The 26,259-nt window shown below is 40.0% G+C and overlaps 2 protein-coding genes across 2 annotated transcripts in view; both read right to left on the minus strand.

Annotated features, from left to right (window-relative positions):
- LOC142219113 (alpha-2-macroglobulin-like) overlaps window positions 1-22,265 on the minus strand; it is a 39,533-nt gene extending 17,268 nt beyond the window's left edge. Inside the window, exons 1-22 of the mRNA XM_075288080.1 lie at window positions 22,198-22,265; window positions 20,035-20,218; window positions 19,164-19,323; window positions 18,569-18,621; window positions 18,239-18,259; window positions 17,910-18,063; window positions 16,454-16,538; window positions 16,134-16,257; window positions 13,905-14,019; window positions 13,560-13,669; window positions 13,327-13,485; window positions 12,812-13,030; window positions 12,359-12,425; window positions 11,676-11,821; window positions 10,713-10,862; window positions 10,084-10,197; window positions 6,787-6,877; window positions 4,888-4,987; window positions 3,291-3,516; window positions 2,316-2,442; window positions 822-943; window positions 159-216 (exon numbers count right to left, since the gene is read on the minus strand). Of these exons, the coding sequence (XP_075144181.1) occupies window positions 159-216; window positions 822-943; window positions 2,316-2,442; window positions 3,291-3,516; window positions 4,888-4,987; window positions 6,787-6,877; window positions 10,084-10,197; window positions 10,713-10,862; window positions 11,676-11,821; window positions 12,359-12,425; window positions 12,812-13,030; window positions 13,327-13,485; window positions 13,560-13,669; window positions 13,905-14,019; window positions 16,134-16,257; window positions 16,454-16,538; window positions 17,910-18,063; window positions 18,239-18,259; window positions 18,569-18,621; window positions 19,164-19,323; window positions 20,035-20,218; window positions 22,198-22,265 (2,653 nt within the window). The remainder of the gene's footprint in view (window positions 1-158; window positions 217-821; window positions 944-2,315; window positions 2,443-3,290; window positions 3,517-4,887; window positions 4,988-6,786; window positions 6,878-10,083; window positions 10,198-10,712; window positions 10,863-11,675; window positions 11,822-12,358; window positions 12,426-12,811; window positions 13,031-13,326; window positions 13,486-13,559; window positions 13,670-13,904; window positions 14,020-16,133; window positions 16,258-16,453; window positions 16,539-17,909; window positions 18,064-18,238; window positions 18,260-18,568; window positions 18,622-19,163; window positions 19,324-20,034; window positions 20,219-22,197) is intronic.
- A 1,190-nt stretch (window positions 22,266-23,455) lies between these two features.
- Window positions 23,456-26,259, minus strand: part of LOC142219114 (alpha-2-macroglobulin-like) — a 62,476-nt gene continuing 59,672 nt past the window's right edge. The window contains exons 31-36 of the mRNA XM_075288081.1: window positions 26,030-26,157; window positions 25,789-25,879; window positions 24,769-24,837; window positions 24,575-24,677; window positions 24,379-24,420; window positions 23,456-23,478 (exon numbers count right to left, since the gene is read on the minus strand). Of these exons, the coding sequence (XP_075144182.1) occupies window positions 23,456-23,478; window positions 24,379-24,420; window positions 24,575-24,677; window positions 24,769-24,837; window positions 25,789-25,879; window positions 26,030-26,157 (456 nt within the window). The remainder of the gene's footprint in view (window positions 23,479-24,378; window positions 24,421-24,574; window positions 24,678-24,768; window positions 24,838-25,788; window positions 25,880-26,029; window positions 26,158-26,259) is intronic.

The following is a 26,259-nucleotide window of genomic DNA, read 5'->3' on the forward strand; positions in this document are numbered from 1 at the left end:
TTTTCAAGAACCTTTCAAAAAATAGTGGAGAAATTGTAGAAAACACATAATAAGTTTGATGTACACAATGTTTTTGGTATTATTTTTGCTTAGTAAATCCTTCCAGTGTTTCATACTTCGCTGCACTACACGTCCATCCCTAGGTAATGTCCTCTTACCTTCCTCTTTGATGCAGATCAGAGAACTGTGTGACTTCTCCTCCAAGACACCTCCAGGCTGAGAAGACCAATACGTTAAACATTTTTGAGTAATGGATAAACTTCTTAATTACATTTGAAGAAATTAAGGACCATTCAGATGTGAATTACAATACGCTCGTGTAAGTGGCCACAAGAAACTGGCTGCAGACATGTGGAGTTGACTTTGCCCGATGGCAGAGCCGACTGCGCATGCGTGACATTTAAATCCAGAAGAAGTCATCAGAAGAAGAGGTTGCAGAGAGGGCGTGCCAGAAGAAGGCAGAGACGGTACTGGAGAGTTCTTGCAGCACTGGGGACCGCCCCCAGTGCTGCGAGAAAACTCATTTACATAAGGAAGAAAACCGGGATATCTGCAGAATGGCGGCGTGGAGAAGACTTCTAAAGGTAGGAGAAGAATATTCTTTCTTAAAGCTATTCCAATGTGTTAGTGTTAAAAAATGTGTGAATGATATAATCCCTTTAAAGGTGAGCTATTGCGGCATATCCCCAGGTGTTAGTTGCTATAAAAGTGCCAACAAACCACTTTACTCAGGATATTTACATATAGGGCTAGTTCATTAAAACCTAAAGCCAGATGAAGGAAACAGGGATAAAATGAATTTCCAGTCATTACACACTCACCTGCACTAGCACTGTCTTTACAATGGTGTCGGCTTTGCCTTGCTTTGGAACAAGAGGGATCTCCTTTCCACAGAACTCTTTTGTGTCCACAGCTTCAGTCCTTACAGTAATATTTACTTCTCCTAGAAAGGGATTCAGTTGGGAAATTATAATGCAAACAGAATTAATAAGAAACAAAAGCAGCCCCAAAGACCACAATTGCATATCTAGTTTATAGACAATATAAAGGGGTTCTCATGGCAAACGAAAGAGAAAACCATCCTGATCATCATGAACCAGACATCGGAAAACACAAGGGGAAATTGCGGCCCTTCTAACAAAAGTAATATTACAGGCATCTAGTAAAATGAAATGTCAAAACTAACATGTCATATTTGAGTTAAAGGGGTTCTATCATTGGAAAAAGTCATTTTTAACTACTCACATCCTTGCATAGCCTTTAGAAAGGCTATTCCACACCTACCTTTTGTACGTAAATTGCCTCAGTGGATTTTGAATAAGTCCGTTTTTATTCATATGCTAATTAGCTTCTCAGTGCACCCCAGAAGTCTCTTTGTGCACTGTATTTTGTATATACAGCACAGGCTGCTGCTGCTGACTCCTCCTCCCTGCTCTCACACACAGCATAGAGAGGAGAGCTGGCTGACAACTTCCTGTGCACCGAGGAGGCTAATTAGCATTTATATAAAAACTTATTCAAACACTACTGAGGCGATTTACATACAAAAGGTAGGTGTGGAATAGCCTTTCTAAAGCTTATGCAAGGATGTGATTAGTTATAAATGACTTTTGCCAATGATAGAGCCCCTTTAACTTTCATAGTAAAGGGGATCTTCCTTTATATGTTTATATCTTCTTATATGGCACATGGTAAAGGCTTACCTTATGGATGTCGATGTTGTTCTAATCAATATAGAAAGAATTCCATACACAGCTTCTAAAGCAAAATTGTAACCTTGTGATGTTGGCTAAGTACAATTGTGGAATGCCACAGCCCTAAGTAAGGTGCTTAAAGGGATTCTATGATTAGGGTGACGCCTCTGTTTTGTTCTTCCGACACTTCTCCGCTTCGTCATCACACGTCATCAGCTGGAAGAGCTGACTGCACATGTCCATTCGGCCATTTTCCTGTGGTCTCTTATATGAGTGTTTGTTTGGCTACAGGAAAATGGCTGAACTGACATGTGCAGCTGGCTCTGCCAGCTGATAATGCAGTGGAGAGATGACGGCGGAACAAGACAGAGGCATTACTGGAGGGTCTTCAGGGAGTACAAGGAACGCCTCCTGTGTATTCTGAAGACTCATTTACATAAGAAATAAATAACAAATTTGTCAGGAACGGCGGAGCAGATCAGAATAACAAAGGTAGGAGAAGAATAACCTTTCTAAAGGCTATTCTGAGGTGGCATTTGTAGAAAATGAGATTCTACTGATAGAATCCCTTTAAGTACACAATATTACAGAGTTGACATAGTCTCCCGGGTCCCATCATACCCAGTTTGGTGGCTTTCAGGTTCCAGTAGAAGATTTTGCTCTCATCTGCACAAATACATCTGTTATACTGGCAGCTATCACACTTCTGCTCTTCTAACTCATTGGTGGTCTTCAGGGTGGTTTGTACCTGGCAAATAAAGGTTTAGAAACATTAAACACAATGCAAAGCAAATTGTACCAGAATTGTAGTATAATATGAGCCAAAAACTGATTAACTTGCCCAAGTCACAGTTATCAATTGTTTAAGACACTTTTTCACCTTGTACAAAAAGGTGTGGCTTCAAGGGAAATTGTTGTGTGAGGAGGCCTGAAGGGCACCTGGTAGTGGTTGTGCTCCTTATGGTCTTCATTCTTCCTGAGCCAGGTGGAAGTTATTATGGCCTATGATTGTAGTGCAGGTAATGACTCAGGAGATGCAGAGTTGCAAATTAAAATAGCTGAATTTTGCTGGCAAATGGTGTGAACAGAAACCAACAGCTTCAAATAAAACATTATAATAGTTCTACTGTGAATGAGGGGTGAGCCTGGTCATCGTTCCCCAGCAGTATATGACCAGATAAGGCTTTCAATATCTCCTTTTTCTCTAATTGTAATAATGAGTTCATGCAGAGGTAGGAGTGAGCAGCCGGTCTCCCCAAAGAGAAGGCCGGGGCAGTTTGTTATCACCCTTATCTTCCTCATGAATTAACGTTGTGTATATAGCAATGGAAGCCTATCACATGATCACTGGATGCCAAGAAACTGCAGCAAAGTTGGATGCTCGAAGACCTAGTGTATGTAATGTATTCCTTCTGTTACCTTGGCTAATGTATCAGACCCAGTTACAGCAAGGAAAAAAAAAAGTAGTAATTCTAAAATGTCCCTTGATTACCTGAAAAAGTGTCTTGTCATGAGCCAGGTAATGTAGTTCAGTTATGAAATGGCTAACCCTTGTATAACATAACGAAAAATGTTAATAAGATGCTTTATATTTACCTTTATACAGTGTTTCAGGTAGTTGAAGACTGAAGCTTTGAGGGTAAATGTTTCTCCTCTGACAACAGAATATGGGAGGGTAAGATCTACGAAGAATGGCTGGAAAACCCGTAGGGATGATGTAGGAGACATACCAAATCCACTGGGTCCCATACATATGGCCCCTGCACTCCAGTCAGTGATGGTGTCCGGAGCCTTGTGATGGATTTCTGTTTTGCCAGATTCACTAGATAAAGGAATGTAAAAAAAAATTTTTAAAAAAATTATTGTACAGTAATGAAATTCATTTGAAGGTGCTAAAGTGATCGATCAGTGGTGGTTTGACTGCCAAGAATCCCATCAATCCTTGTTGGGAAGGAAGGAAGGAAGGAAGGAAGGAAGGAAGGAAGGAAGGAAGGAAGGAAGAGAAGGGAAGGAAGGAAGAGAAGGGAAGGAAGGGAAGGAAGGGAAGGAAGGGATGGAAGGGAAGGAAGGGAAGGAAGGGAAGGAAGGGAAGGAAGGGAAGGAAGGGAAGGAAGGAAGAGAAGGGAAGGAAGGGAAGGAAGGAAGAGAAAGAAGGGAAGGAAGGGAAGGGAAGGAAGGAAAGGAAGGGAAGGAAGGAAAGGAAGGGAAGGAAGGAAGAGAAGGGAAGGAAGGGAAGGGAAGGAAGGAAGGAAAGGAAGGGAAGGAAGGAAGGAAGAGAAGGGAAGGAAGGGAAGGAAGGGAAGGAAGGGAAGGAAGGGAAGGAAGGGAAGGAAGGGAAGGGAAGGAAGGAAAGGAAGGAAGGAAGAGAAGGGAAGGAAGGAAGGGAAGGAAGGAAGGGAAGGAAGGGAAGGAAGGAAGAGAAGGGAAGGAAGGAAAGGAAGGAAGGAAAGGAAGGAAGGAAGGAAGAGAAGGGAAGGAAGGAAGGGAAGGAAGGAAGGGAAGGTAAGGAAGGGAAGGAAGGAAAGGAAGGAAGGAAGAGAAGGAAGGAAGGAAGGGAAGGGAAGGAAGGGAAGGAAGGGAAAGAAGGAAGAGAAGGGAAGGAAGGAAAGGAAGGGAAGGAAGGGAAGGAAAGGAAGGAAGGGAAGGAAAGGAAGGAAGGGAGGGAAGGAAGGGAAGGAAGGAAGGGAAGGAAGGGCATAGGAGGCCTCCTGGCACTTCAGCACCATGTGGAACTGGTCCACTCAAAATGAATCTAAAAAATTTGGGTTTTCAATGAAGCAGAACAATAATAAGTTCAAAGGAAGATTGGTTCTGAGAGCTCAAGGTACAAACAGGTACATTTACTATCATAAAGCAAGGAAATCTATTAAATAGATTAAGGCAAATATTATATCTCAATAGAAGGTTTATACCATGCAAAAAGTACTGAAGATTTTAAAGTTTTCCCTTGCTGAGGTTATATCTTCGAAGATGGATATATCATATATACAGGCATGGACACAACAGAACTGAATGGGGATGAGTTCCCATATTATATACAGTACAATCTGTGGACAGGTATGATGGGCAATAATGGCAATGAAGGAGACAACTAAAAAGGTGCAAAGTGATGGGATTCCATGGAATTTCCTTATTTTATGACTTATATATGACGTAAATCACATCTCCTTAGATTTTCCAGTATATAACTTACTCAACTGTAACAAGTTCCCAAATCCAGGTCTCAGGGAAATAGGTTCTTAATCTTTCAGTGTTTTGGGCTCCAAATTCTGTGTTTTGGTCAGAATCTTCGTCTTAAGAATAAATTGACACAAAGATTAAAAAGGCAAAAAGTATAGATTTAAAGGAAGTTTACCGCCACACAAATACTTTCTATGTTGCTGTAGGGGCTGCTACTTACATACCGCACATACATTTCTCGTGTGAAAGTCCCTTATGGCTGCTGACTGAGAAATTCAACTTTTATCCCAGACAGAACCAGGACACAGTTCTCTTGCCGAAGCACCAATTTTGTTTGTGGCTGCCGACCATCAATCATCCTGTTTAGATAGTGGGACTGGGCTGTGACCCCGAGATAGAGGGTCCAGCAGATGTGGCCACAAGGTGGGAGCACCAAATAGATTATCTGCTTGTTTTTGTGGAATAAGAGTTGAATTTGTCTGCAGCAAATACAACATATTTAGGAAAATACATGCAGCATGTATGTAACTGCCCCTACAAATGAATATAGGTGGGTAAAGGGTTATTTTTTTTTAAGTGGATTTGGGAACGGAAATCTCCGCTATATCTGTACTTCTTCACCATCTTTGCCATATCTGTTTGGAGTAAGAGAATAAATCATTGTTGTTGGAATTTTAGACTTTTAGTGAATTTCCTTGAAGGTAAACATAGTATTTAGCACAAAAAATAGATTCTTTATCTGTTCTTATACAAATCAGTTCTATGAGCTGTATAAATTGACTAGCTGGTACCCGCGACTTCGTCTGCAGTGATTGTAGAAGTGGGTATATACAGGCGTGGGTAAGGTTTTCGTACTGTGTATAAGGTATGTGATATGAAATGTAAGTTTGTATCTTTTTGCTGTAATTCAGAGAATACGTGAGACTTTTGTGTTGAAGTTAATTTGTATTTGAGCTGCTATATATACGGTGTTGTGAGAAACTGTACATAGTGACTTTGGGACAGAGGTGTTTCAAGTGAACAGACTTCGATATACAACATTGTACGCTTTGTTATTTTCTGCCAGAAGTGTGTTGACATTTTTTTGTATTTAAAAGTCGCCATATTCTGACAGCAGTCACTTTTTTATACATCTGTGTCGGGGGAAATGCTATTGGTTTGATCACCTTTGATTGATATTTGTATGATAATGAAAATAGTAAAAAAACAGCGGTTTTGGAGTTTTCAGTATGTTTGCCGCTATGGCGTTAAGCGTTCAGGCAAAATATTTGTCTAGCTTTGTAGAGCGGGCGATTTCGGACACAGGGATACCTAACATGTATGTGTTTCACAGTATTTAACTACTTTTATATGTGTTCTAGGGAAAGGGGGGGGATTAGAATTTGTAATACTTTTTATTTTATTTTTTTTCCTTTTTTTTTTTTTTTTTTGCATTTATTAGACCGCCTAGGGGTATTGACATGGGTGGGCGGTGTCGCAGATTGTCAGAGTGGTGGGGGTCGGCAAACATGGCTGCTCCGGAGCATTAAAGAGAGCCTCCTGGAGTATCGTTAAGTTGAGGGGCAAAGTGGTAAAGTATATGTAAATGTGATTGTGTGGGGTTAGGGGCTAAGCTGTAGAGGGTAATATGAATTTTGTGGCTTGCTATGGTCCAAAGTGTGTGAGATTGCAGAGATAGTGATGTGAGTTTGGGTTTTGTGGGGGTCCTGGCACAAACGTATGTGCACTATTGTGACGAAAAGTAGCCTATTGCGCAATCCTGTGTAGTAACTATTTTTGTGGAAACTTTCAGCCAAATCGGTGGAGCGGGTTTTGCGTGATTGAGGAACAAACATCCAAATACACAAACCCACAAACTCACAAACTCACAAACTTTCACATTTATAATATTAATAGGATTAGAATAACTTACAATGTATGACGGGTGAAGCGTGCTTTTGTTCCCTTCGACACATCAGAGGCTTCCTAATCTTTGCACTTGTACTTATTTTTAAGCTCAGGGCCTATAGGGAAAAGCAAAGCAAGATATGTATATATTATGTAGTGTATATATCGTGAGGTGTTAGGTAGCAGGAAGGGTGGGGGCTATAAACTATCTGTAACCAAAAGTAATGGTAGTCATTTCACTGGTCACAGCTAAAATTCCTTCTAGATTAGGTTGTTATTTTTTTTAGACCTTCTTTTGAGACCTTCTTTTGACCTTCCCTGTCAATGTATATGAGTGTGGCTGCCAACCCACTAGAGGAGGAGGTGGTAGAGAAGGTGGCGGTAGAGGAGGTGGCAGTAAAGGAGGTAGCTCACAAAGACTCCAGAGATGGGGTCAGCCAAAGGCATACTTGTGAATAGACAGCAAGGAAGACGATCAAGGAGCTTCCAGAGAAGCCAAGCAAGAAACCCTGTCATAGAGATGCCTTCAAGAGACGGAGGATTGCAGAAGGCATTTCCCCTATAGAAACTGTAGCAAATATTTTGAGTTGTTTGATCCTGCACTTACTACATTTCCTTATTCACTGTATCTCTAGTTCTTGCCAGTAAAGTTCTCCATAAATAGAGATGAGCGAACGCCGTTCGATCGAATATCATGCCGTTCGAGGTATTCGATTCAAATCGAATACCACGCGGCATATGCAGTAAAAATTCATATCCCCTCCCACCTTCCCTGGTGCTTTTTTTCACCAATAATTGCGCAGGGGAGGTGGGACAGGAACTACGACAATGGAGGCAATTAAAAAAATTTTTTAAAAAACCCATTGGCTGCTGAAAACATGTGACCTCCCATTTATAAGAAAGGCTGCCGCCCTATTCGCCATTTTTGTGGTCAGAGATAGGGAGAGAAACATATCTGCTGAGGGCTAGATAGCGATTAGCTTCAGATAGGCAGGGATGAACTAAAGAAGAAAACCAACAGCTCTTCTCAGAGCTATACATTGCAGGGAGAGGAGTCCAGCTTTCCACGGATGGTGGAAAACAGGGATACAGAACAGTTACAACTTCATATACAGCGGAGAAACAGCTTTCATTTTTGGCTGTCCGCACACAGAATAGCCGGAATACACAGCAATGACTACATCATCTAGAGCTGAAAAAAGCCTTGAATTTTGGGGGGGCCTGAAAAATAGCAGCAATCCACTGCATTTACAAGTTCATATAGCTGATAAAAACCTTGCATTTTGTTGTTTTTTGAAAAATTGCAGCAATCCACTGCATTTGCGCTCAACCAACAGCGTCTACTGCGCCTACAGCTCTGCGGTAGCAAGCATTGCACTTCCCCACAGTCCCTGGCTTGATGGCCACATTGAGTAGGCTGCAGGCTACAAACCTAAGTAGGCCCGAGCACCAGGAAGAGGTGTTACAATGGCTGGCAGACAATGCTTCCAGCACATTCTCCACCAGCCAGTCAGCCTCTACCTCAACTCCTCCTCCTACCCAACAGTCTAGTCCTCCTTCCTCACAACATGCCCAATCTTCCCAGTAACCTAATCCCACCTTTCCCACCTCCCAGGAGATGTTTTCGGCTCCATTCACTGTCCCACCATGTCCTGAATCACCAGAGGTAACAGATGAGTTCTCTGATGCACAAACACTGGAGCATCCGTTATCTCCTGTTGTTGTTGTTGACCAGCAATCGTCCCTCAGTGATGACGATGACGAGACACAGTTGCCATCAGGGCAGCCTGTTGCCGTCATCATTGCGCAAGAGGAGGAGGAGGAGCCGTCGGAGGATTTGGAAGAGGAGGTGGTGGACGATGAGGCCACTGACCCGACCTGGACAGGGCGGATGTCAAGCGGGGAGAGCAGTGGAGATGTGGAGGGAAGTGCAGCACCAAAGAGGGTGGCTAGAGGCAGAGGCATGTCCAGAGGCAGAGGACAGCTGCTTCACCGAAGCCAGGCCACAGCCAGCAGTGCCCAAAATGTTCCCTCTTGTACCCAGCCTAGAAAAACTCCCATATCGAGGCAACGGTCTTCGGTGGTGTGGAATTTTTTTTATGTATGTGCTGACAAATATAGTGCCGTTTGCACACTCTGCAATTCAAAACTGAGTAGGGGCTCTGAAAAGAGCAACCTCACAACCACTGCCATGCGCCGTCATTTGGAAGGCAAGCACTGGGCTCAGTGGCAGACTGCAAACGCAGGACAATCGTTGTCCGGCGTTGCCGCCACTGCCTCTCCCGCTGTTGCCAGTGCTGGCGCTGCAGTCCAGACCACCAGCCAAGAAACCTCCACATCTCCCTCCAGCACTTTGGGGACTTCTCCCTCATCCTCCCCTTTTCCTGCCTCAGCTCCTCACTGCTTTTTAAAGGCTCTACTCATGCCAAGGGCCAAAAACACTGCTGGTGTAAGGCTCTACTCACTCCAAGGGCCAAAAGCACTGTATTTTAAAGGCTCTACTCACGCCAAGGGCCAAAAACACTGCTGTTTAAAGGCTCTACTCACCCAAAGAACCAACAAATCTCTTCTGGTGCAAGGCTGAACTAAGTTAAAGGGCCTAAAACTCTGCAGGTAAAAGGCTGAAGTCACCTAAAGGGCCTCAATCTCTGCTGGTAGCTCAGCTTAAGGGCCTGTAACTTAATTTGGAAAGGCTCACATTAAGGGACTTAAAAATGAATTTTACCACATCACACACACACACACATCCACAATGACAGTTCAGGGTGGGTATTGATGGATTTCCCATTACCTATTACATCTGTGGTTGTCATGGGCAACGTGATTTACAGGGGTGCTTGTTGATGTTTGTTTAGCTTAAATTGGGGTTTGTGTCCATCCATTTTGGGAAAAAAGAAGATTTCCAGGTATTTTCCCACTTTGATAGAGGTTTTTTTGAGTGTGGAAAGTGTGTAGTTGTTAGGCTGTGATAGTGGGGTAATAGAGGGACTTTGTTGTGTTAGATGCCCCCAGACATGCTTCCCCTGCTGTCCCAGTTGCATTCCAGGGTGTTGGCATCGTTTGCTGAGGTGTGATCGTGGACTTGGTGACCCTCCGAATAGTGGGATCCCCTGAAATTAAGCATTTTCTCCCATAGACTATAATGTGGTTCGATATTCATTTGAATAGTCGAATATTGAGCGGCTATTCGAAACGCATAACGAACATCAAATATTTTACTGTTCGCTCATCTCTATCCATAAAGTATCGCTGGTTATCTGAGTTTGTGTCCTTGAGTTCCTGCATGCTACAGGACGTTTGAGTTCATTTAACCATATTTTACCTTAAACAAGATGTGTTCATCCCCCATGTTGCTTTCATACATTTCATATTCACATGATTTTTCCCGGAAAACACGATCATACCATCCATCAAAAGTGTTAAAGGTCTCAAAAACCTTGTAAATAGTAAACAGAAAAGTTCTATGTTAACAACATCCTGACTAAAAACTTATTTTGTGCACATCTTCTTGTTGCAGCTCCCTCCACATTATTCCTTACTATTTTCCGGGCGACACATTCCCATTTAATTGAGGCTGAACAGAAATACCAAAGAGAAGCCATGGACAAGAGTGGCACAGTGTCTGAATTTCATACAACTCCTAAAACTAGATTATAGTAAAAGCCACTGACTATAGAAAGTAAAATGGATGTATTTCAGGTCTAGGATTAGGACTTGGGTTATTGGATATTACTATAGTTAATAAATTATGAAGCCGTTACCCTTACATAGGGCTACATATTTAGCAAAGAAGTTGCTTTGAGAGCCCCAAAATGGAAAGAACTAATATATGCCAATGTATACTCTCTGGACACATTTGCAGACTATGGTGCCATTATATATACACAGCACAGAATAATATAAAGCGGGTAGTAGTACACAGTATCAATGCAAAAACCAAGATGTCCTTACTCTGTCAACCGTCAGCTCTAGCTCTGGTTCCATCAGTACCACGCTCTTATCCACCACCCGCAGACCACAGAGAGATCCAGGAGCTGCCCCAACCTGGAGAGACACGTCTGATCCTGGAAGAACCTCATGTGGAGAGAACTCAAATGATACCTGGAAATAGCAAGAAATGCAGCTAAACGTTGACAGTCCACCAGTGTCATTCCCATTACCTGACCGGACAGTTTTGTAGGATCCTCCATGGATCCATATAGATTTGAATTCTCTTTCAAATCTATGTGTCTCCCTGGTTATACTCTACAAATAAACCTTTGTGTTTCCTTATCCTGTGTATGAGAGAACCGGTAAGGGAGGACACCTATAAAACTGGTGGAAACCCACTGGACACCCGGCAGACCCCATTATTGTCCATAGGGTCTGCGTGTGTTCGCAGGTAAACTCCTGTGTTAGCAGACAGGCTCGCCATCATTCGGGCCCCAAGGCAGATATGAACGGCGGAGAGCATGGAGAAAGTGTGAACCCAGCCTTAAAGGGACAAGCAAAGAGAGGCCAAGTACAGCACTTTCCTATTTCTTTTAGTCCCATAGAGATGAATAAAGAGTCAGAAACAGTACATGGGACCACGTCCATATGGCTGAAGGGGTCACCAAATAACCAAACATTTATCTTTTGCCATGTGACTAATGGATAAGAGTAAGAAGTCTTTGTTGGAAAATGTCTTTAAGTATTATCATTCTAACACATAGACACCTGTCACATTTACCCTGGGACCACAACTGGTTAGCCAATGTGAAACCTCCAGTAAAGGGTGTATACTACGGAAAATGCAGGAATAATTGATTTCAGGTGCTTATTGCCACGCTGGCTTGGAAAACATGCTGCAGTATTTTCTGCATGTCTGTGAACCTGACCTTACTTATGTTGCGGTCAGTCACCTATTGTAGTCAATAGAAGTACATAACTTACTTTATCCTTGAAACATGGAAGAACGTCGTATCTTTCAGACTCTGTTAATATTTCTCCATTAGGCAAGAGGATATAAACAAGCACATAACAAATCTTAGAAGTGCCTTTACTTAAAGTGAGGTTCAATGTGACTTCTCCATTGATATCTGCAATAGAAAGACCATTGTTAGTCAAAAAGCATTTTAATAGGAGTCCACAGTCTCCCATACTGACTCTTAAGATGGCCTTATGATCATCCCGTAGAGATCCAGAATGCTCGATCCACAGCAGGCTACAGTATGGGCTCATCTGTCTAAATTTATAGGTACAGGTTCACCAAAGAAATTGTGGCAAGCTTCAATGGAAACCTTATGAGGGTGGGATTCCCTCCAAAAGAAAGGTTTTAGGCAGAATACAATACATCACAGAGAACTATAGAGTAGCACAAGAAGTGGCTTCAAATGGGTAACATAGACCCTTAGAGACTTCATGTTACGCCTCACAGGGTCAATGTGATCTGATCTTAGACTCTAGCCTTCACTATACAATCTCTTACTATGTTTAGCATAAGAAACCAGAATAGTTAACGTATTTAGTGATTATCTTGGAAAAAAATGTTATTTCAATTATTTTGAGTAAGGTTGCAAAAATTGAGAGAAGCATATTTCTGTAGACTTCATTGTCTTTTTAAGTCCACGCCTTACCTTGGTTCATGTTTTCAATTTTTATTTCCACGGTGCCTGAATTTTTAATAGAATCTTTGGAAATCAACTGTGGAAAAATCATAGCCATAGTCAGTAGAATCGGAACCAACATTGCCAAGAGAGAGCGAGCTTGTTGTTTTAGGCAAAATGTGAGTGAGCTATTTGGAGCAACATTGTTGTTGCCGATTTCCTTTTTGGAGCAATGACAATGCCTATGTGGCTCCAACAAGCTCATTTGATCCCACACCCTTACTTGGTAACATCATACATCGTTTGGACAGTAGTTTCTGGGCAGGTTCTCACCACCTATAGTGCCTATCCCCTTTAATCTAATCTTTACCTTCACCACAAAAGGTCTGTGATGAAATTCCATATAATGTGCCTAACGTCATTGATAATAAACTAGTCAACAAAGAAAATTCGGGTCAAAGCTTCATTTCAATAAGGTCTTACCAGGTAATTCAGGGATAATTTCTTGGCATCTTTAATCTTAGCGTGATTAATGTTGTATTCCACATGGACCTCTTGATGGCCCTCACATGGGAGAGCATGATCCAGAGAATTGAGTTTCAAGAACCTCTTTCTCTGGGAGTAGACATCTTGGAAGGCTTCAACATAATCTGGCTGAAATTTGTCATTGGAATATGGTTGAATGCTTGAACTTGTTTTAGCCTTATAAAAAAAAAAAAGGAAATAATGTATTTCAAGGTCTTTTAGCAGAAGAATCCATATAATCCTAATAATCACTTATGTTATTTTCTATATTCAATACTGTAGGTCAAACATCAACTGGACCTCTGTATACTTGAGTGCTCCATTATTCGATGGCTTTACAAGTTACATTATTAAAGAGTCTTAGTATCTGTACCAAGACCTGTATGTGTCCTAGAGACATTCTACCTTATTGTCTATCCAATGTAATATTCTCTATTCCGCAACCTACTGCAGATAAATACCCATACTCCTACCATCAATTGCATTGTGCCTGTCCAGTACGTTGTATCTAGAGTAAATGATGCTTGGCCACTCTCATCGGTCACTAAAGTCTCGAACCACCAGTCAGAAGAAGATTTCATATAAACTGTAATGTTTGGTTTAGGAAGACCTCCAGCATCCTCCACTCTAATCTGGAATAAGAGAATAATATATGAAAATTGAGTTTGACCTTCAGAACATGTTATAGAAGGACAAAGTGACTCACCGAACCGTTATATGGGCGTCCGCTCTTGTAGTAACGGACAGCATTGATAAAAGACACTTTAGTGATGTCATTTGTTATTTCAGTTTGACCGCTTGACGTTAGCTCCACCCCTGTGTAAATAACAAATATTAGACTATATTCACATGACCGTGTCTGTCTCTCAGCCATGAAAAATGAACAAGCTAGTCCATTTTTATTGCCCATTTTGTGTCTGTTTGTTCAGTTTTTTTTTATGCCTGAATGTCTTCTGTTTTACATCATTTTTTAATCATATGCATTTCATGGATCAACCCATAAATAAGTAATAAGTAGATAATTTTTTTTTAAAGCCTCTAAATTACTTACCAGTCCCTTCCTCCTTGATGGAAACTGTACCTTTGAGTCTATTTTTCATGCTAAATTTACGTATCGTAAAGAGGCCATCCTTGACTTGAATGGTGTGACACCCAGATCTGTCCAACTGTGTGCAAGAAATAATTCAGATTCAAGAGCCTTGAAATATATCTGTCTGCATTACAATGAAAAGAATTAACCAGGTGTATATGATGGCTTAAAGGGGACTTATGATTAGGTGGTATGTACAGTACAAGCCATGTTAATGAGATATGCCCATGCATATCTACTGTATAGTTCAGAAACCTTGGCTACTTTATTCCATCCTATTCTGGAAGTGATTCCTTACTATTGCCCCTGCTGGCCTCCTCTCTGCAACAATGCTCTGAAGACCTTCCATAGAAAAGGACCACGAGTGGTGACCATAGCTTGCAATCTGCAGCCCTTGTTTTCCTTCTCAGGTCCCACCACATCTATCCATCCCCACCATACTGTCCTACTGTCTTCTTTTGCACTTGCCCTGTTCTCTCTTCAGGTCCATATCTCTGCTTTGATGTCACATGGCTTATGAAACAGCTGGCCCTTTGGGGCACTAGGTTTTGGACGTCTGCTAATCTTTGATTGGTGACTCATTGAAAAGGAAATCTTGGAAAAACCCCTTCAATGACTTTGCTGTGGTGAAATATGTTAAGCTGCAACAAGTTAGTATCAAATTAACCTTTGATACCTCTGAATGTTCCTTGGCTTATGAAGTATGACCTGGCAGTGTATATTGTATAACTGGTCTTTGCACTTTTCTTTATGATTCATTTTTGAATTTTAGTTTGAAGTAGAAGAAGATCCATCCAAAATTGAAATATTTAATCGTAGATTTTTAAGAACTGATATTTGATGCCAGAAGTGTAAATGTAACAATGAACATAAGGAAGAAAAAATTGGAAAGGCACTCACCCATTGGAGACATTCTTCTTAAAAGACATCCTTTATTAGGGTAGACATTAAAAATGAAAAACAACCTTCTGGGACGGAAGAACAGCATAAATGGCAGCAGAAAGGGCAACAGCAAGCACTTTTTCAAGCCTCCAATGCAATCACAGAGTAAGCAGAAGTGCAGGTTTATTTAGACATAAGACATCATTACCTTAATTGCAAAATACTGAGCCGGCTTCAAAATTAACCAATCTGAGCTATAGAGCTCTGTTAGAGTCACATCTCCTTCTTTTTCCCTCCCCCTCTACTCATGCTAGAACGAAAATTTGTCCATAGCCCGTAGTATACATACAAACAGGTGATGTTCAGCATACCTGTTTGTATGTATACTACGGGCTATGGACGAATTTTCATTCTAGCATGAGTTGAGGGGGAGCGAGAGAGGGGGAGGGAAGAAGAAGTTGATGTGACTCTAATGGAGCTTTATAGCTCAGATTGGTTAATTTTGAAGCCGGCTCAGTATTTTGCAATTAAGGTAATATGTCTATATAAACCTGCACTTCTGCTTACTCTGTGATTGCATTGGAGGCTTGAAAAAGCGCTCGGAGGAGTGCGAAACGGCTGTTGCCCTTTCTGCCGCCATTCATGCTGTTCTTCCCAACCAGAAGGTTGTTTTTCATTTTTAATGTCTACCCTAATAAAGGATGTCTTTTTAGAAGAATGTCTCCAATGGGTGAGTGCCCTTCCAATTTTTTCTTCATTATGTTCATTTTTCATATGCTATTTTTGGATGCTGAGCACTCCTAAGACTTCTAGACTTGTTCGTTTCTTTGTGGACCTATCTTCTAACTATTATCTAAAACAATATGCATATTGAATCAGCAGTGCCATCCTAACTCTTTTACTACAGTAAATGTAACAATGTTTACCTTTACCATTTAACACATTAACAACATTTAGGTACAAAAACTAAACTGAGTTCATTTGTTCGCTTTTATGTGATAAGACATCACCTTACTGTAATTGTCAATCGGCAGGTTCACAAAGACTTGGGCCTGAAGCTGAAGATCAGGAAAAAAAAGCAGCTGACTAGCCCTCCAAAAATCCCCAAAAATAAAGTGGATTCTTTATTCTTTGTCACAAATAGCAAGTTTCAGTCCCAAGGGACCGGACCTCCCTGAAAACTCTATTTATCTACCATGTCTGTCATTTCTATGATGTAATTTCTATAAGAAATATTAGATATGAGAAGAAATTCTTTAGTTATCTAATATTTTATCACAATTCTAAAGTATGAAAAATAGATCTCACCTTTTCGCTGAAATTAGCACATAAAGGTTCTATAGTTGTGTCCAACCAATAACCATAATAATATTGCAAAGGTCGACAAATAGTAACTGTAAAATTTCCACGTACTGGTTTTCCATAGGTATACCTAAAATATCAAAAAATGGAAAGCTCGTGGGTCTCATTACAGTCATTGGGATCCAATATAATCCTTTAAGTTACTACTTTGATTATTTAAAAATGTGCATTATAGATCTACAAGAAATGGGATCCTTAAATCAAATATAAATTTTGTAATTTGTAATAAAATATTTTGCTTTGGGGTTTGTTTGTTTGTTACTCACTTGCCGCAAACTTTAACTGGAAACTGCTTACTGTTAAAGAGAACATACTTAGGAAAATGGATAGTAACCTCAAATTTTGGAAGAACTGAAAAAAAAAAAAAAAAGATACAAGTTAGAAATAATTACATTAGAATTCTTGCACATTTTTTTCATTCTTTGGCCCGTTAGAATGAAACATGATAGAAATTGTAATGAAGGTTTTATTCTTCAAGACTAATCACTGAGTAAAAGTGGAGTATATACAGATATACATGGTAAAAACATAAAATATAACAATGATATATGTTAAAGGGACTACTAAAGGGATGCATTACTGTCCAGGCAGCCCAATAGAAGTTAATGGAGAGCTGGTTATGCAAGTGCACTGGTTCTCCATTCACAAGGTGGTCTTAGAGGGACTTTCAGTCGTCTGTCCTTCTGATCACTATGGGATCCGCCAATCAGGGCCTCAGCCATTGGACACTTATCCCCTGTCCTGTGAATAGGGGATAACTATCCATAATGGGACAACCTCTTTAATGGCAGTATTTATGAGTTGCCCACTTTATCCCAATCTACAGCTGTGTCGTGGGACCAACAATCAGATTCTCCAACTGCCAAACTTCTGTTGTGTAAACAGCGAGTCTGTTTCCCTATTCATTCCTATGAGACACATTAGGGTTTGTATAGGAAAAAACAGAGAAATTGACTTCCTGTTAAAACATGAAGTGCTATAGCAGGTGGAGAGTCTTCTTGTGGGTCTTGTGGCATGTGGATCAGAAAAGGGAAGATCACTAAGATTCACTAAGATAGTCTTCTGTACAACTGAGAGAATAAACTTTTCTGTTCGAGTTCTATTTTAAAGGGGTTGTCCCATCACAAGGATCCTAGCTATACTGCTTGTTAATGTGGATGTAAGACTTTTCCTAAATACATTGCTTCAGCAAAACTGCTTTGTTTGTCCACTATCTTACTTTATTCAATTCTTTGTGGCCACAGCCCTGACTTAGCTGCTCATAAGTCAAGTGATGTATCTGCCTGCTCTCAGGGGGGAGGGAGGAGGGGCTAAGTGCAGGGAGCCAGCCTGTGTATCTAGCTATTCCTGTGTCTACACCACGTGACCTTCCTGCTATCAGATAGGGGAGAGGAGCTGCTTTCATTTCTTCTGTTCTCCCAGTTCTCAGGCTAGCTAATTCAATTGTGTTCATTATGGCAGAGACAGGCAGTCTCTGTATGTAACACAGAATGGAGTTGCATCTGCCTGTACTTCATAGTCCAATATGGGTGGGCGGAACTACACACAAATTTGGGGGTGGAGTTAAACGGCAGGTTGCATGTGAAACCCCGCCCACCAAATGATGCAAGAAACCAGGAAGAAAGAAGATTTTACAGCAGTAAAGACTGATGAGTATGTGAGGTGGGAATACCCCTTTAAGTAAATACATATTAGAAAATGGATATAAAGAAGTTTCCTCACCGTATTCCTCAACATCGAAGTAACGGAGTATGCCGTTCACGTTAATGGAATATAACCCCAGTGTGGGCTCAGAGGAAAGAGCGAAGGAGAGCTCTGCTATGCCCTGAACAAGGCTCACATTTAACCACTGACTTATCCTGTTAGAGTCTGGGTCCTATAAGAAACAGCCTCAGATTGTTTACATTAAACTAATAAGATCTTGTACAGTTTTAATAATTTAAAAACATCAAATATTGCGAAAATTCACAAGAAGCTCAAAACTTGTAAAATTTGGAGGCAATGTATCTGTGTTTACCATATTCATCCAATGCAACCACCATTATTATTACCTTTACTTCCACCACGGGAATCTAAAGAAAAAGAAAACACATTGTCTTTTAAAAATTTCTCAGGTTCTTTAAGGCAAAGTGAGTTTTTCATAAATGTATTCCGTATTGGGTTCAATACAGAAAGCCACAAACGTAGATTTTGATTCTGGGTGATAATAATGCTATAAAGCATGTCATAATTTTTTTCTGTATATTACATTGACAAACAAGCCAGATGAAAGAATAGTATCTTCATATAACATGAATTAACTTACAAAAAAAAATCTTATTTTTATTTTTAACAAAAAATATTTTGATTTTATTTAGTTATCCATTTTATTTTTAACTTACCATTGTATTTTCTGGTTTGAAATCTTCATACAGGGACAGAATTCTAAATTTTACTGTGAAAAAAAACCCCAAACCCCAAAGTTTTTAAAACAATCAAATATAGATATTGCAACATCAACAATAGATGATTTAAGAAGTTGTTTCTTAACAGTGAAGTTAATAAATATGTTTAATGTTGCATATAATTAACTAATATATCTGTTTTCAAAGTGGTGTACTGTTTATATTTATTAGTTAAACTTTGCCCCCTTATTAAGGATGGCACTTGGTTCCATCCAAATGGTGCCCCCATCCATAAGAGGGATGCAGATGAAAGTGCTTCTAACCATACAAGTCATTCACCCTCCTCCATAGTAATCCGGAAACTAGAACGATGGCTGAGCAAGGGGGTGAGTGACGTGAATGGACATTGTAAATTAGTAAGTAGAAGAAATGCATCTTCTTGACTTTGATGGATGACATCTTTAAATATGATATTATTCTTAGTCTTAAATTAGCTAAACATGTATGTTCTTGGTGATAGCTGACGCTAGTGGTAAATAATATCGAGGATACTCTGTAAATATCCTCATTCACATCATCAGATTTTTCTCACCGGTTTGCCCTGGTTTGTAGATGGCTTTGTCAGTCTGGACTAGAATATCGGATGACTTTTTTGTTATGAAAACTTCTTTAGTGTTAGTTAGTGATTCTCCTGAACTTTCGATAGTGAGAGTTAGTGTTCCACGTTGTACATAATCTTCAGGAAGTGGAGCCTACAGAAATAAAATCAAATTACTTATTTAGTTCTAACATCTTTGTAACTTGTCTTCTTTGCCTATTTTTCTGTTATGCCTGGTCTCCACTCTTTTGCACAATCCCCAAGATGGTGTAAATAAAAAGTACAACTAAATAAGATGCCTTAGGCAAGGGTCAAACTAGTGCTTGGTTTCCATTGGGGGTTTCTATCCCCCATTCCACTCAAAAAACGTGTAGAGAAAAGTCCTGCAAGCAAAGATGGACCCCATTATAGTCTATCTATAGGAAACTGCTTTTATAGCAGATTATGTTTCCATTCTTCGGGTCCCCAAGTGGACCCAAAGAACGGAAAGCGACTCAAAGAAACTCCTTTTTGTTTCCCAAAGATTTGGATTTTTAAAAGTATTAAAACATATCAAAAACTATATAAAGTTGCGGTATATAAATCACTGTGATTGTACCAACCAGCAAAATATAGGTAACCTAGCATTTTGGATACAAACTGAATACTGAAAAACAGATCCCATAAGAAGATGGTGCAATAGCGCCCCATTCTAGATTCTCCTCTATGAATGGAAAAATTAAAAAATTTTATGCCCTTTCAGAAGGTGGGGAGTAGAAAATGAAAATGCAAAAATATTATATTGTGTAAGATCTCTTGTACATAGAATTGTCCCAAAGATACAATATTTTTGTCGCCTATATTGACCTATTACGTCCACTTTTACCTGGACACTGAGGCAGGTGAATAGATCGTCTTGCTGGAAGTTTTTTTCTATGAGTGTGATGTCCTTGTTTTCCATGTTTAATGATACTTTGACTTTGCTCTCTCCTTCTGCACCGGTCAATTGTAAGCAGATGTTTTCGGTATTCTGGGCATGTAAGTCTGATGGGAAAATGGCGGCATAGTGCCTGGAAAGAATAGCAAGGAAGAGAATATCATTAAATGCGTATGAAGAGACAATGAACAGTATGAAAGCTAAAGCTAAAGACGGTAGGACAAAATGTTATTGCTGTGGCCTTGCCCTCTAGCATGGCTGATGAAAATATTAAGGGAGATGTACTGAATATTTTATCGTAGAGATAAGCAACTCTTCCAAAACTAGTTTCGGGTCAGTTTCGCTCCAATAAGTTCAGTAAAAATTGAAAGTTTCAAGATAGTCTGAAAAGTCAAGTATGCCATGTGTCCAAAAAAGTCCAAAAGTAACTCCTGGTCATTGACTTAGTTTATGCTGCCAATAGTAAACAATCTTAACCAGCCAATCAGAATTGATATTTTAAATCATGTGGTCTAGGAATTTTCTGTCACTGAAACTTGTCTTAAGAATATGAAACACGACCTAAACTTAACCACTTCCGGACCGCCCATAGACTATATACGTCCGGGAAGTGGTTGCTCAATGAGCGCTGTATACACAGCTATGGACGCTGCCATAATTCAGCTGCCCTCTGACCCGGCGGACACGTGATCTGCTGGGAGCAGAGTCTTACTAGAGCTGCTGGGTCCTACAGGACCCCAGATCAGCCAGTAAGCTGTGTATACAGCGTGCAGGAGGCTGGATTTCTCCTGTAACTGGGGTTAAATGTAGCAGCCCCAGTTATAGGAGAAATCAGCCTCCAGTACAAAAAAATAAGTGATCAGATGTCCCCAAAGGTCTCTTATCACCTTATGGGGACACAATCTGGGAAAAAAATAAAATAAAAATATAATAAAAAAGTTTAAAAAAATGTAAATAAAATAATAATAAATAAATAAATAATACGCTAATAAAACGCCGTTATTAAAGATTATAGCCCCACCCCCGACGACACCATACAAAATAAAAATTACCATAACGGAGAGGAAAAACTATATTATAAAGTTTTTCAGTGACACTTTGTGTTATTAAATTTAAAAAAAATAAATTGAAAACCAGACACAATTTCCCTCCTATTATGTTTATATTTGACCGGATATAAAAAAAATTAAAACGCATTCAAAAATAAAGATAACATAAAAATAAAGCCCTATGTGTCCCCCCCCAAAAAAAACGCAAAAATTAGTTGAGTGAGACATACGGGAAAAATGTTACAGACCTCAAAACCGCACATACAAAATAAACCTAAAATGTGTCTGGTCCTGGACCACAAATTGGCCCGGTACTGAAGTGGTTAAGCAAGCAGTCGACTGCTGTCATTGGTTTGGGTAGGTGCAGCCTGGGAGGTTACTCATGGTCTTTGAAATAGGTCATTGACACTGTTTTAATAACTGAGTATGTCTTGGGACACATAATCGAAACCAGCCAGCTGTAAACGGGTGACAGCTTTCATTGGCAGGTTAGATTGGCTACTCTCGGGCATTGACAGTAGATCAAGGACAGTTTCAATGGCCAAGAGTACTGTTGTCGTTTTGTGCAATTTGTACAGAACAAATACATTTTGGGAAATTAGAATTCCATTTAGTTTGGGCTGAATTGATTTTGTAGAAGAGTTGAATTTTCTATTGTAGAAGAGTTGAGTCGCTCCCCATTCTATGTATCTTCTTAAATAAAAAATTAAATCTGGTTCATGTCATGGATCACTAGTTCAGTTGAGATCTTTGTGTGTGGGGTGTAGGTGTTGACAATTACATATTCTTAAGGTTCAAAGTTTTAAAAGTTCTTTTTTTTATCAACAGGGACATCAAAGTTATAGTCAGCAACTAACCTAATGTATAAATTCAGATCCAATAAAAGTAAACTCTGTGAAAACTAGGTTTATAAAGAAGTCCATCTTTCTAACCTTCTTCTCACCCACCCCCTCTAGTACCAGCTACAATTTTACATAGATATCCACACCGCTGTATCGTGCCATAAAGTATTATACAATTCTATGAAACATAATGCAAGGTAAAACACAACTACTGTACTTACAGCTTTGCTTCCAATGTCCCAAAGATCTGCAACATGACCAAACCGATACACAAGCTCCAGCACCCCATTGTGACAGTGTACGGGGCAGTGATTTTTGTGTGTCGTCTTTCTACTATTTCATTTCGTCTTTACAACCCCGGACTGTCTTGTATTCATATACTCTCCATGGACATTGTACAGTAACCTCACCATGGACATTGTACAGTAACCTCGCACAACAAATATTTATTAAGCACTGCCTGACAATGATCACATGGGCACAGTAAGAGAACATACCAGGAGACAGAACATAGGAGAACATACCAGGAAATGGAAAATGACTGCTATACTATATGCAAACAGCAGCCTGACTGCTCTAAAAAGCTAACTGATAAAGTGAGTATGGAAGATTGCAAGTGTGTTTTCTTAAAGCGGCTCTATCATTGGGAAAAGTCATTTTTAACTAATCACATACTTGCATAGCCTTTAGAAAGTCTATTCCACACCTACCTTTAGTATGTAAATTGGAAATGGTCACCTGATGTGCAGTCCATGGTCACCTGATGTGCAGTCCATGGTCACGTAGTGTGGAGTCCATGGTCACATAGTGTGGAGTCCATGGTCATGTAGTGTGCAGTCCATGGTCATGTGAAGAAGGCAGAGGTACACAGCTTATTATAGTCATGACGCCATACTGATAGGGAGTTTAGATTATACAAGACATACTTGAAACAGTATCTGTAAAGGCTCGTTCACATCTGCGCCAGGACTCCGTTATGCAGGTTTCCGTTTCCTGCATAAAACTGAGGCAGGAGACGGAAACCTGCAGGAGTCTCTCACCCATTCATTTGAATGGGTGAGAAAGATGTCCGGCCGTGAGCGGCAGTGAGCGTTTTATGCTCTCCGCCGCGAAACCGTGTTTTATAATCCGGACACAGAGTCGGACATGCAGTACTCTGTGTCCGGATTAAAAAATCCGGTTTCGCGTCGGAGAGCATAAAACGCTCACCGCCGCTCACGGCCGGACCCGGTCTGTGCTTTCCGTCTTCTGGCATGCAGAAGACGGAAACCATAGAACGGAGACCCTGAACGCAGGTGTGAACCTAGCGTCAAGCTTTCCAAAATAATTTGCTGAATAGCCTTCATTTAGAGTAAATAAACAGATTATTACAAGACAAATATTTGCTGCATTATTTTTTTCTTTTTATTGTTACAGTTTTATTGTTTTTCTCAGATTTTTAGTCTCCACTGGTAGGTTGTATGTACTAACAGCCAGGTCTTATCTTGAATTTCTGGAATAATCTGTAGTCAAAAAAATAACAAACATCAGATTTTATACAAAGTAGCATAAAACTTTAATTCCATATTGCATCGTCCTAACGTCTGATTTACTATCACATGGCCATATTTGCAGTTTGGCTGAAAATCCCTTTAAGTCTTAATTCCAAAACAATCTTTGAGCATTCATTTTTGGAGAAATCTTCACATGGATTGTTTCCTCTAGCACTACTTTTGACAAGATTGATTCGTATAAATCAATGCCTGGTTTTCCAGAAATCTACTGACATAATGTGAAAATAAAGTCAAGCCAGAATATCACCTCCAAAACTAAGAGAGACCCATGTGCATAGAGGTGTAGTTACAAGAGATGGCAAGTTTTTGTAGACGCCTTCCCACCGCAGACATTTTTTGCTTTTTGCTTAATTTTTTTACTTCACATCCTCCAAAAGCCATAGCCTTAAGATGACTTGTTTTCTGTGGGACTAATTGTACTTTCTAAGGGCACTAGTTAATGTTCCATATGATATATTGGAAAACTGAAAATAAATAAATAAAATTATGGGGTGGATTTGGAAAATTAATGCTATGTAGCCGATGCAGACTGACTGTGCCACTGAATGGATTTGGCTACTCCTGGGGGGGATTGTCTAAATGATCTCTTTTCACCCGTAACCCCCAAATGGATCTGAAGTTAACTCCATGGAACCGTCAGATAGTTACTGTATCTCTAGAAGTAACAGCCATTCAGTGCTGCAGCTATTAAGAAGTATCAGGACTTAGGGGACAGTGGATGGGAGATAAAGGGTTCTCCCGCCGCTGTCCTAATTATATGGCCAAAAGGCAGCGGACTGGACAGCTGGTGGTCATGATCCACCACGAATAGAGCATAGAGCATTTACAACCAACTGGGAAATCACTTACCATAACTGCAAGGTAGACTGTATTCTAGAGAGGAATGTTCATCTAGGAAACCAAAAAAGTTGCATTAAGTTCTATCTTGTAATATTTAGTTTTACAATAAGAAACTTATAACCCTACAGTGCTGATCCAGAAAAATGTCATAATAAACCTATCCATGTGCTATGATAGGACTTTAGCTTGAAACAAAGAAACTTACCGGTCTCATAGTAATCATATACTTTGGCAGTAGCCGGTTTTAGATCCTTCACAACGTTGTCCTGTTCCACCATGAAGGAGAGGGTTACTGGATCCTTACCAATCTACAATAAAATTATATTTCCATAATTAAAACTTCATAGACCTGAAAGTTAACAGTGAAATATCAAAGTTATAATAATGACCGATTCAGACCTGGTCCAGGTACAACATCACCAAGTCGGTCTGGATCTCACTTCTCTTTATTAACTTATCCTTCTCGAGCTGTAAAGAAAAACTGGTGTTACAATAGCCGCAGATAATTCTAAACTTCACAATATATTTCAATGCGAGGCAATTGTCCATCTAGAAATGCATGTGTTTGGCAAGAGATTTTGCCACTTTTTTGGTCACGTACTAAGCCAGCTTAGATGGTGTAAACTTAGACTAGACAGTCCTAGGCCAGAATTATCATTCATCATTAGGGTTGAGCCGATCTTGAGATTTCAAGATCAATTTTAAAATCCAATTTCCGATCATTTTCCAGCCGATCTCGATCATGAAATTTGCTCGATCGCCGATCGGAATCCGATCTTTTCCGATCCCGATCTTCAACCCTAGTCAAATGCTTTTCTATGGGAAAAGTCACTTTTAGGGTTGAGCCGATCTTGAGATAACCTCCGATCTCGATCCCACTGGAAAAGATTGGGTCGGAATTCCGATCTCGATCGTGAAATTTACTCGATCGCCGATCGGAATCCGATCTTTTCCGATCCCGATCGCTCAACCCTATTCATCATCAATTGATAAAGTTTGCACATCTTTAGACTGCCTATATTTGCACTAACATGAAAAGACCTCAATGCAAAACTGTAGCGGGTCAACTTTCCCCCCCGCTTACCATGAGGTTCTTGTAATACAGAGGGGCCTAGATATGGATGTGAATCACATATCTTCCTATAGCACATACTGCTGTTAAATATCGGCACAAAATTTTATTTTATTTTATCAGAACGTAAACTCCAACTGTACTCTATAGTACAGTGTAACCATTATCTTCTTTCTAAAGAGGTGCTTAAAGAGAACCTTCTCAAACCATCACCATCTTCAACTCTTTGCATCCTTCAGGAGACGCCTTGCTGGTTACTCCGGCACAGTTGGAGTTTCTCTATAACCTATTGAAGGAAGAGATGGTGAGATGGTAGCGGACAGTTCTCTTTGATTCCTGTAACTTACCTTTCTTATTGTGCTCTTCACTGGAATATAGCCAGACAACATCTTGACTTCAATAACAGCCATGTTAGATTTCTCCCGAGTACCAGTGTAACTGTAAAAGTAAAAGTCTAGACATGATAGTCATATTTATAGGTTGCCTGACATTTGACAGCTTTGAGGACTTTTAGCACTTTGGCATACTTTAATATAGATTTTATATAGATTGTCGTACGAAAGAGTAAATAAAAAAAAAAAGACTCACGCGGCAGTGATAAGAATTTCAGATGTTCTCACAGAATTTTCCAGACATTCTCTTCTTGAAGATGAATTTACGCTTAGAGAGAAGGTGGCCTCATCTTTTGGAGGAGGGACATTGTACCTCAATACTGCCTGTTAAACAAGAGTTATACAAGTAATTTTCTATAGTCCAGATGATAATAAAGTCATACTATACTATACAAGGCTGCATAATCCCCTCTAATGTAGAAGCTG

The sequence above is a fragment of the Leptodactylus fuscus genome, chromosome 10, assembly GCF_031893055.1.
Source record: "Leptodactylus fuscus isolate aLepFus1 chromosome 10, aLepFus1.hap2, whole genome shotgun sequence".
Lineage (NCBI taxonomy): Eukaryota > Metazoa > Chordata > Amphibia > Anura > Leptodactylidae > Leptodactylus > Leptodactylus fuscus.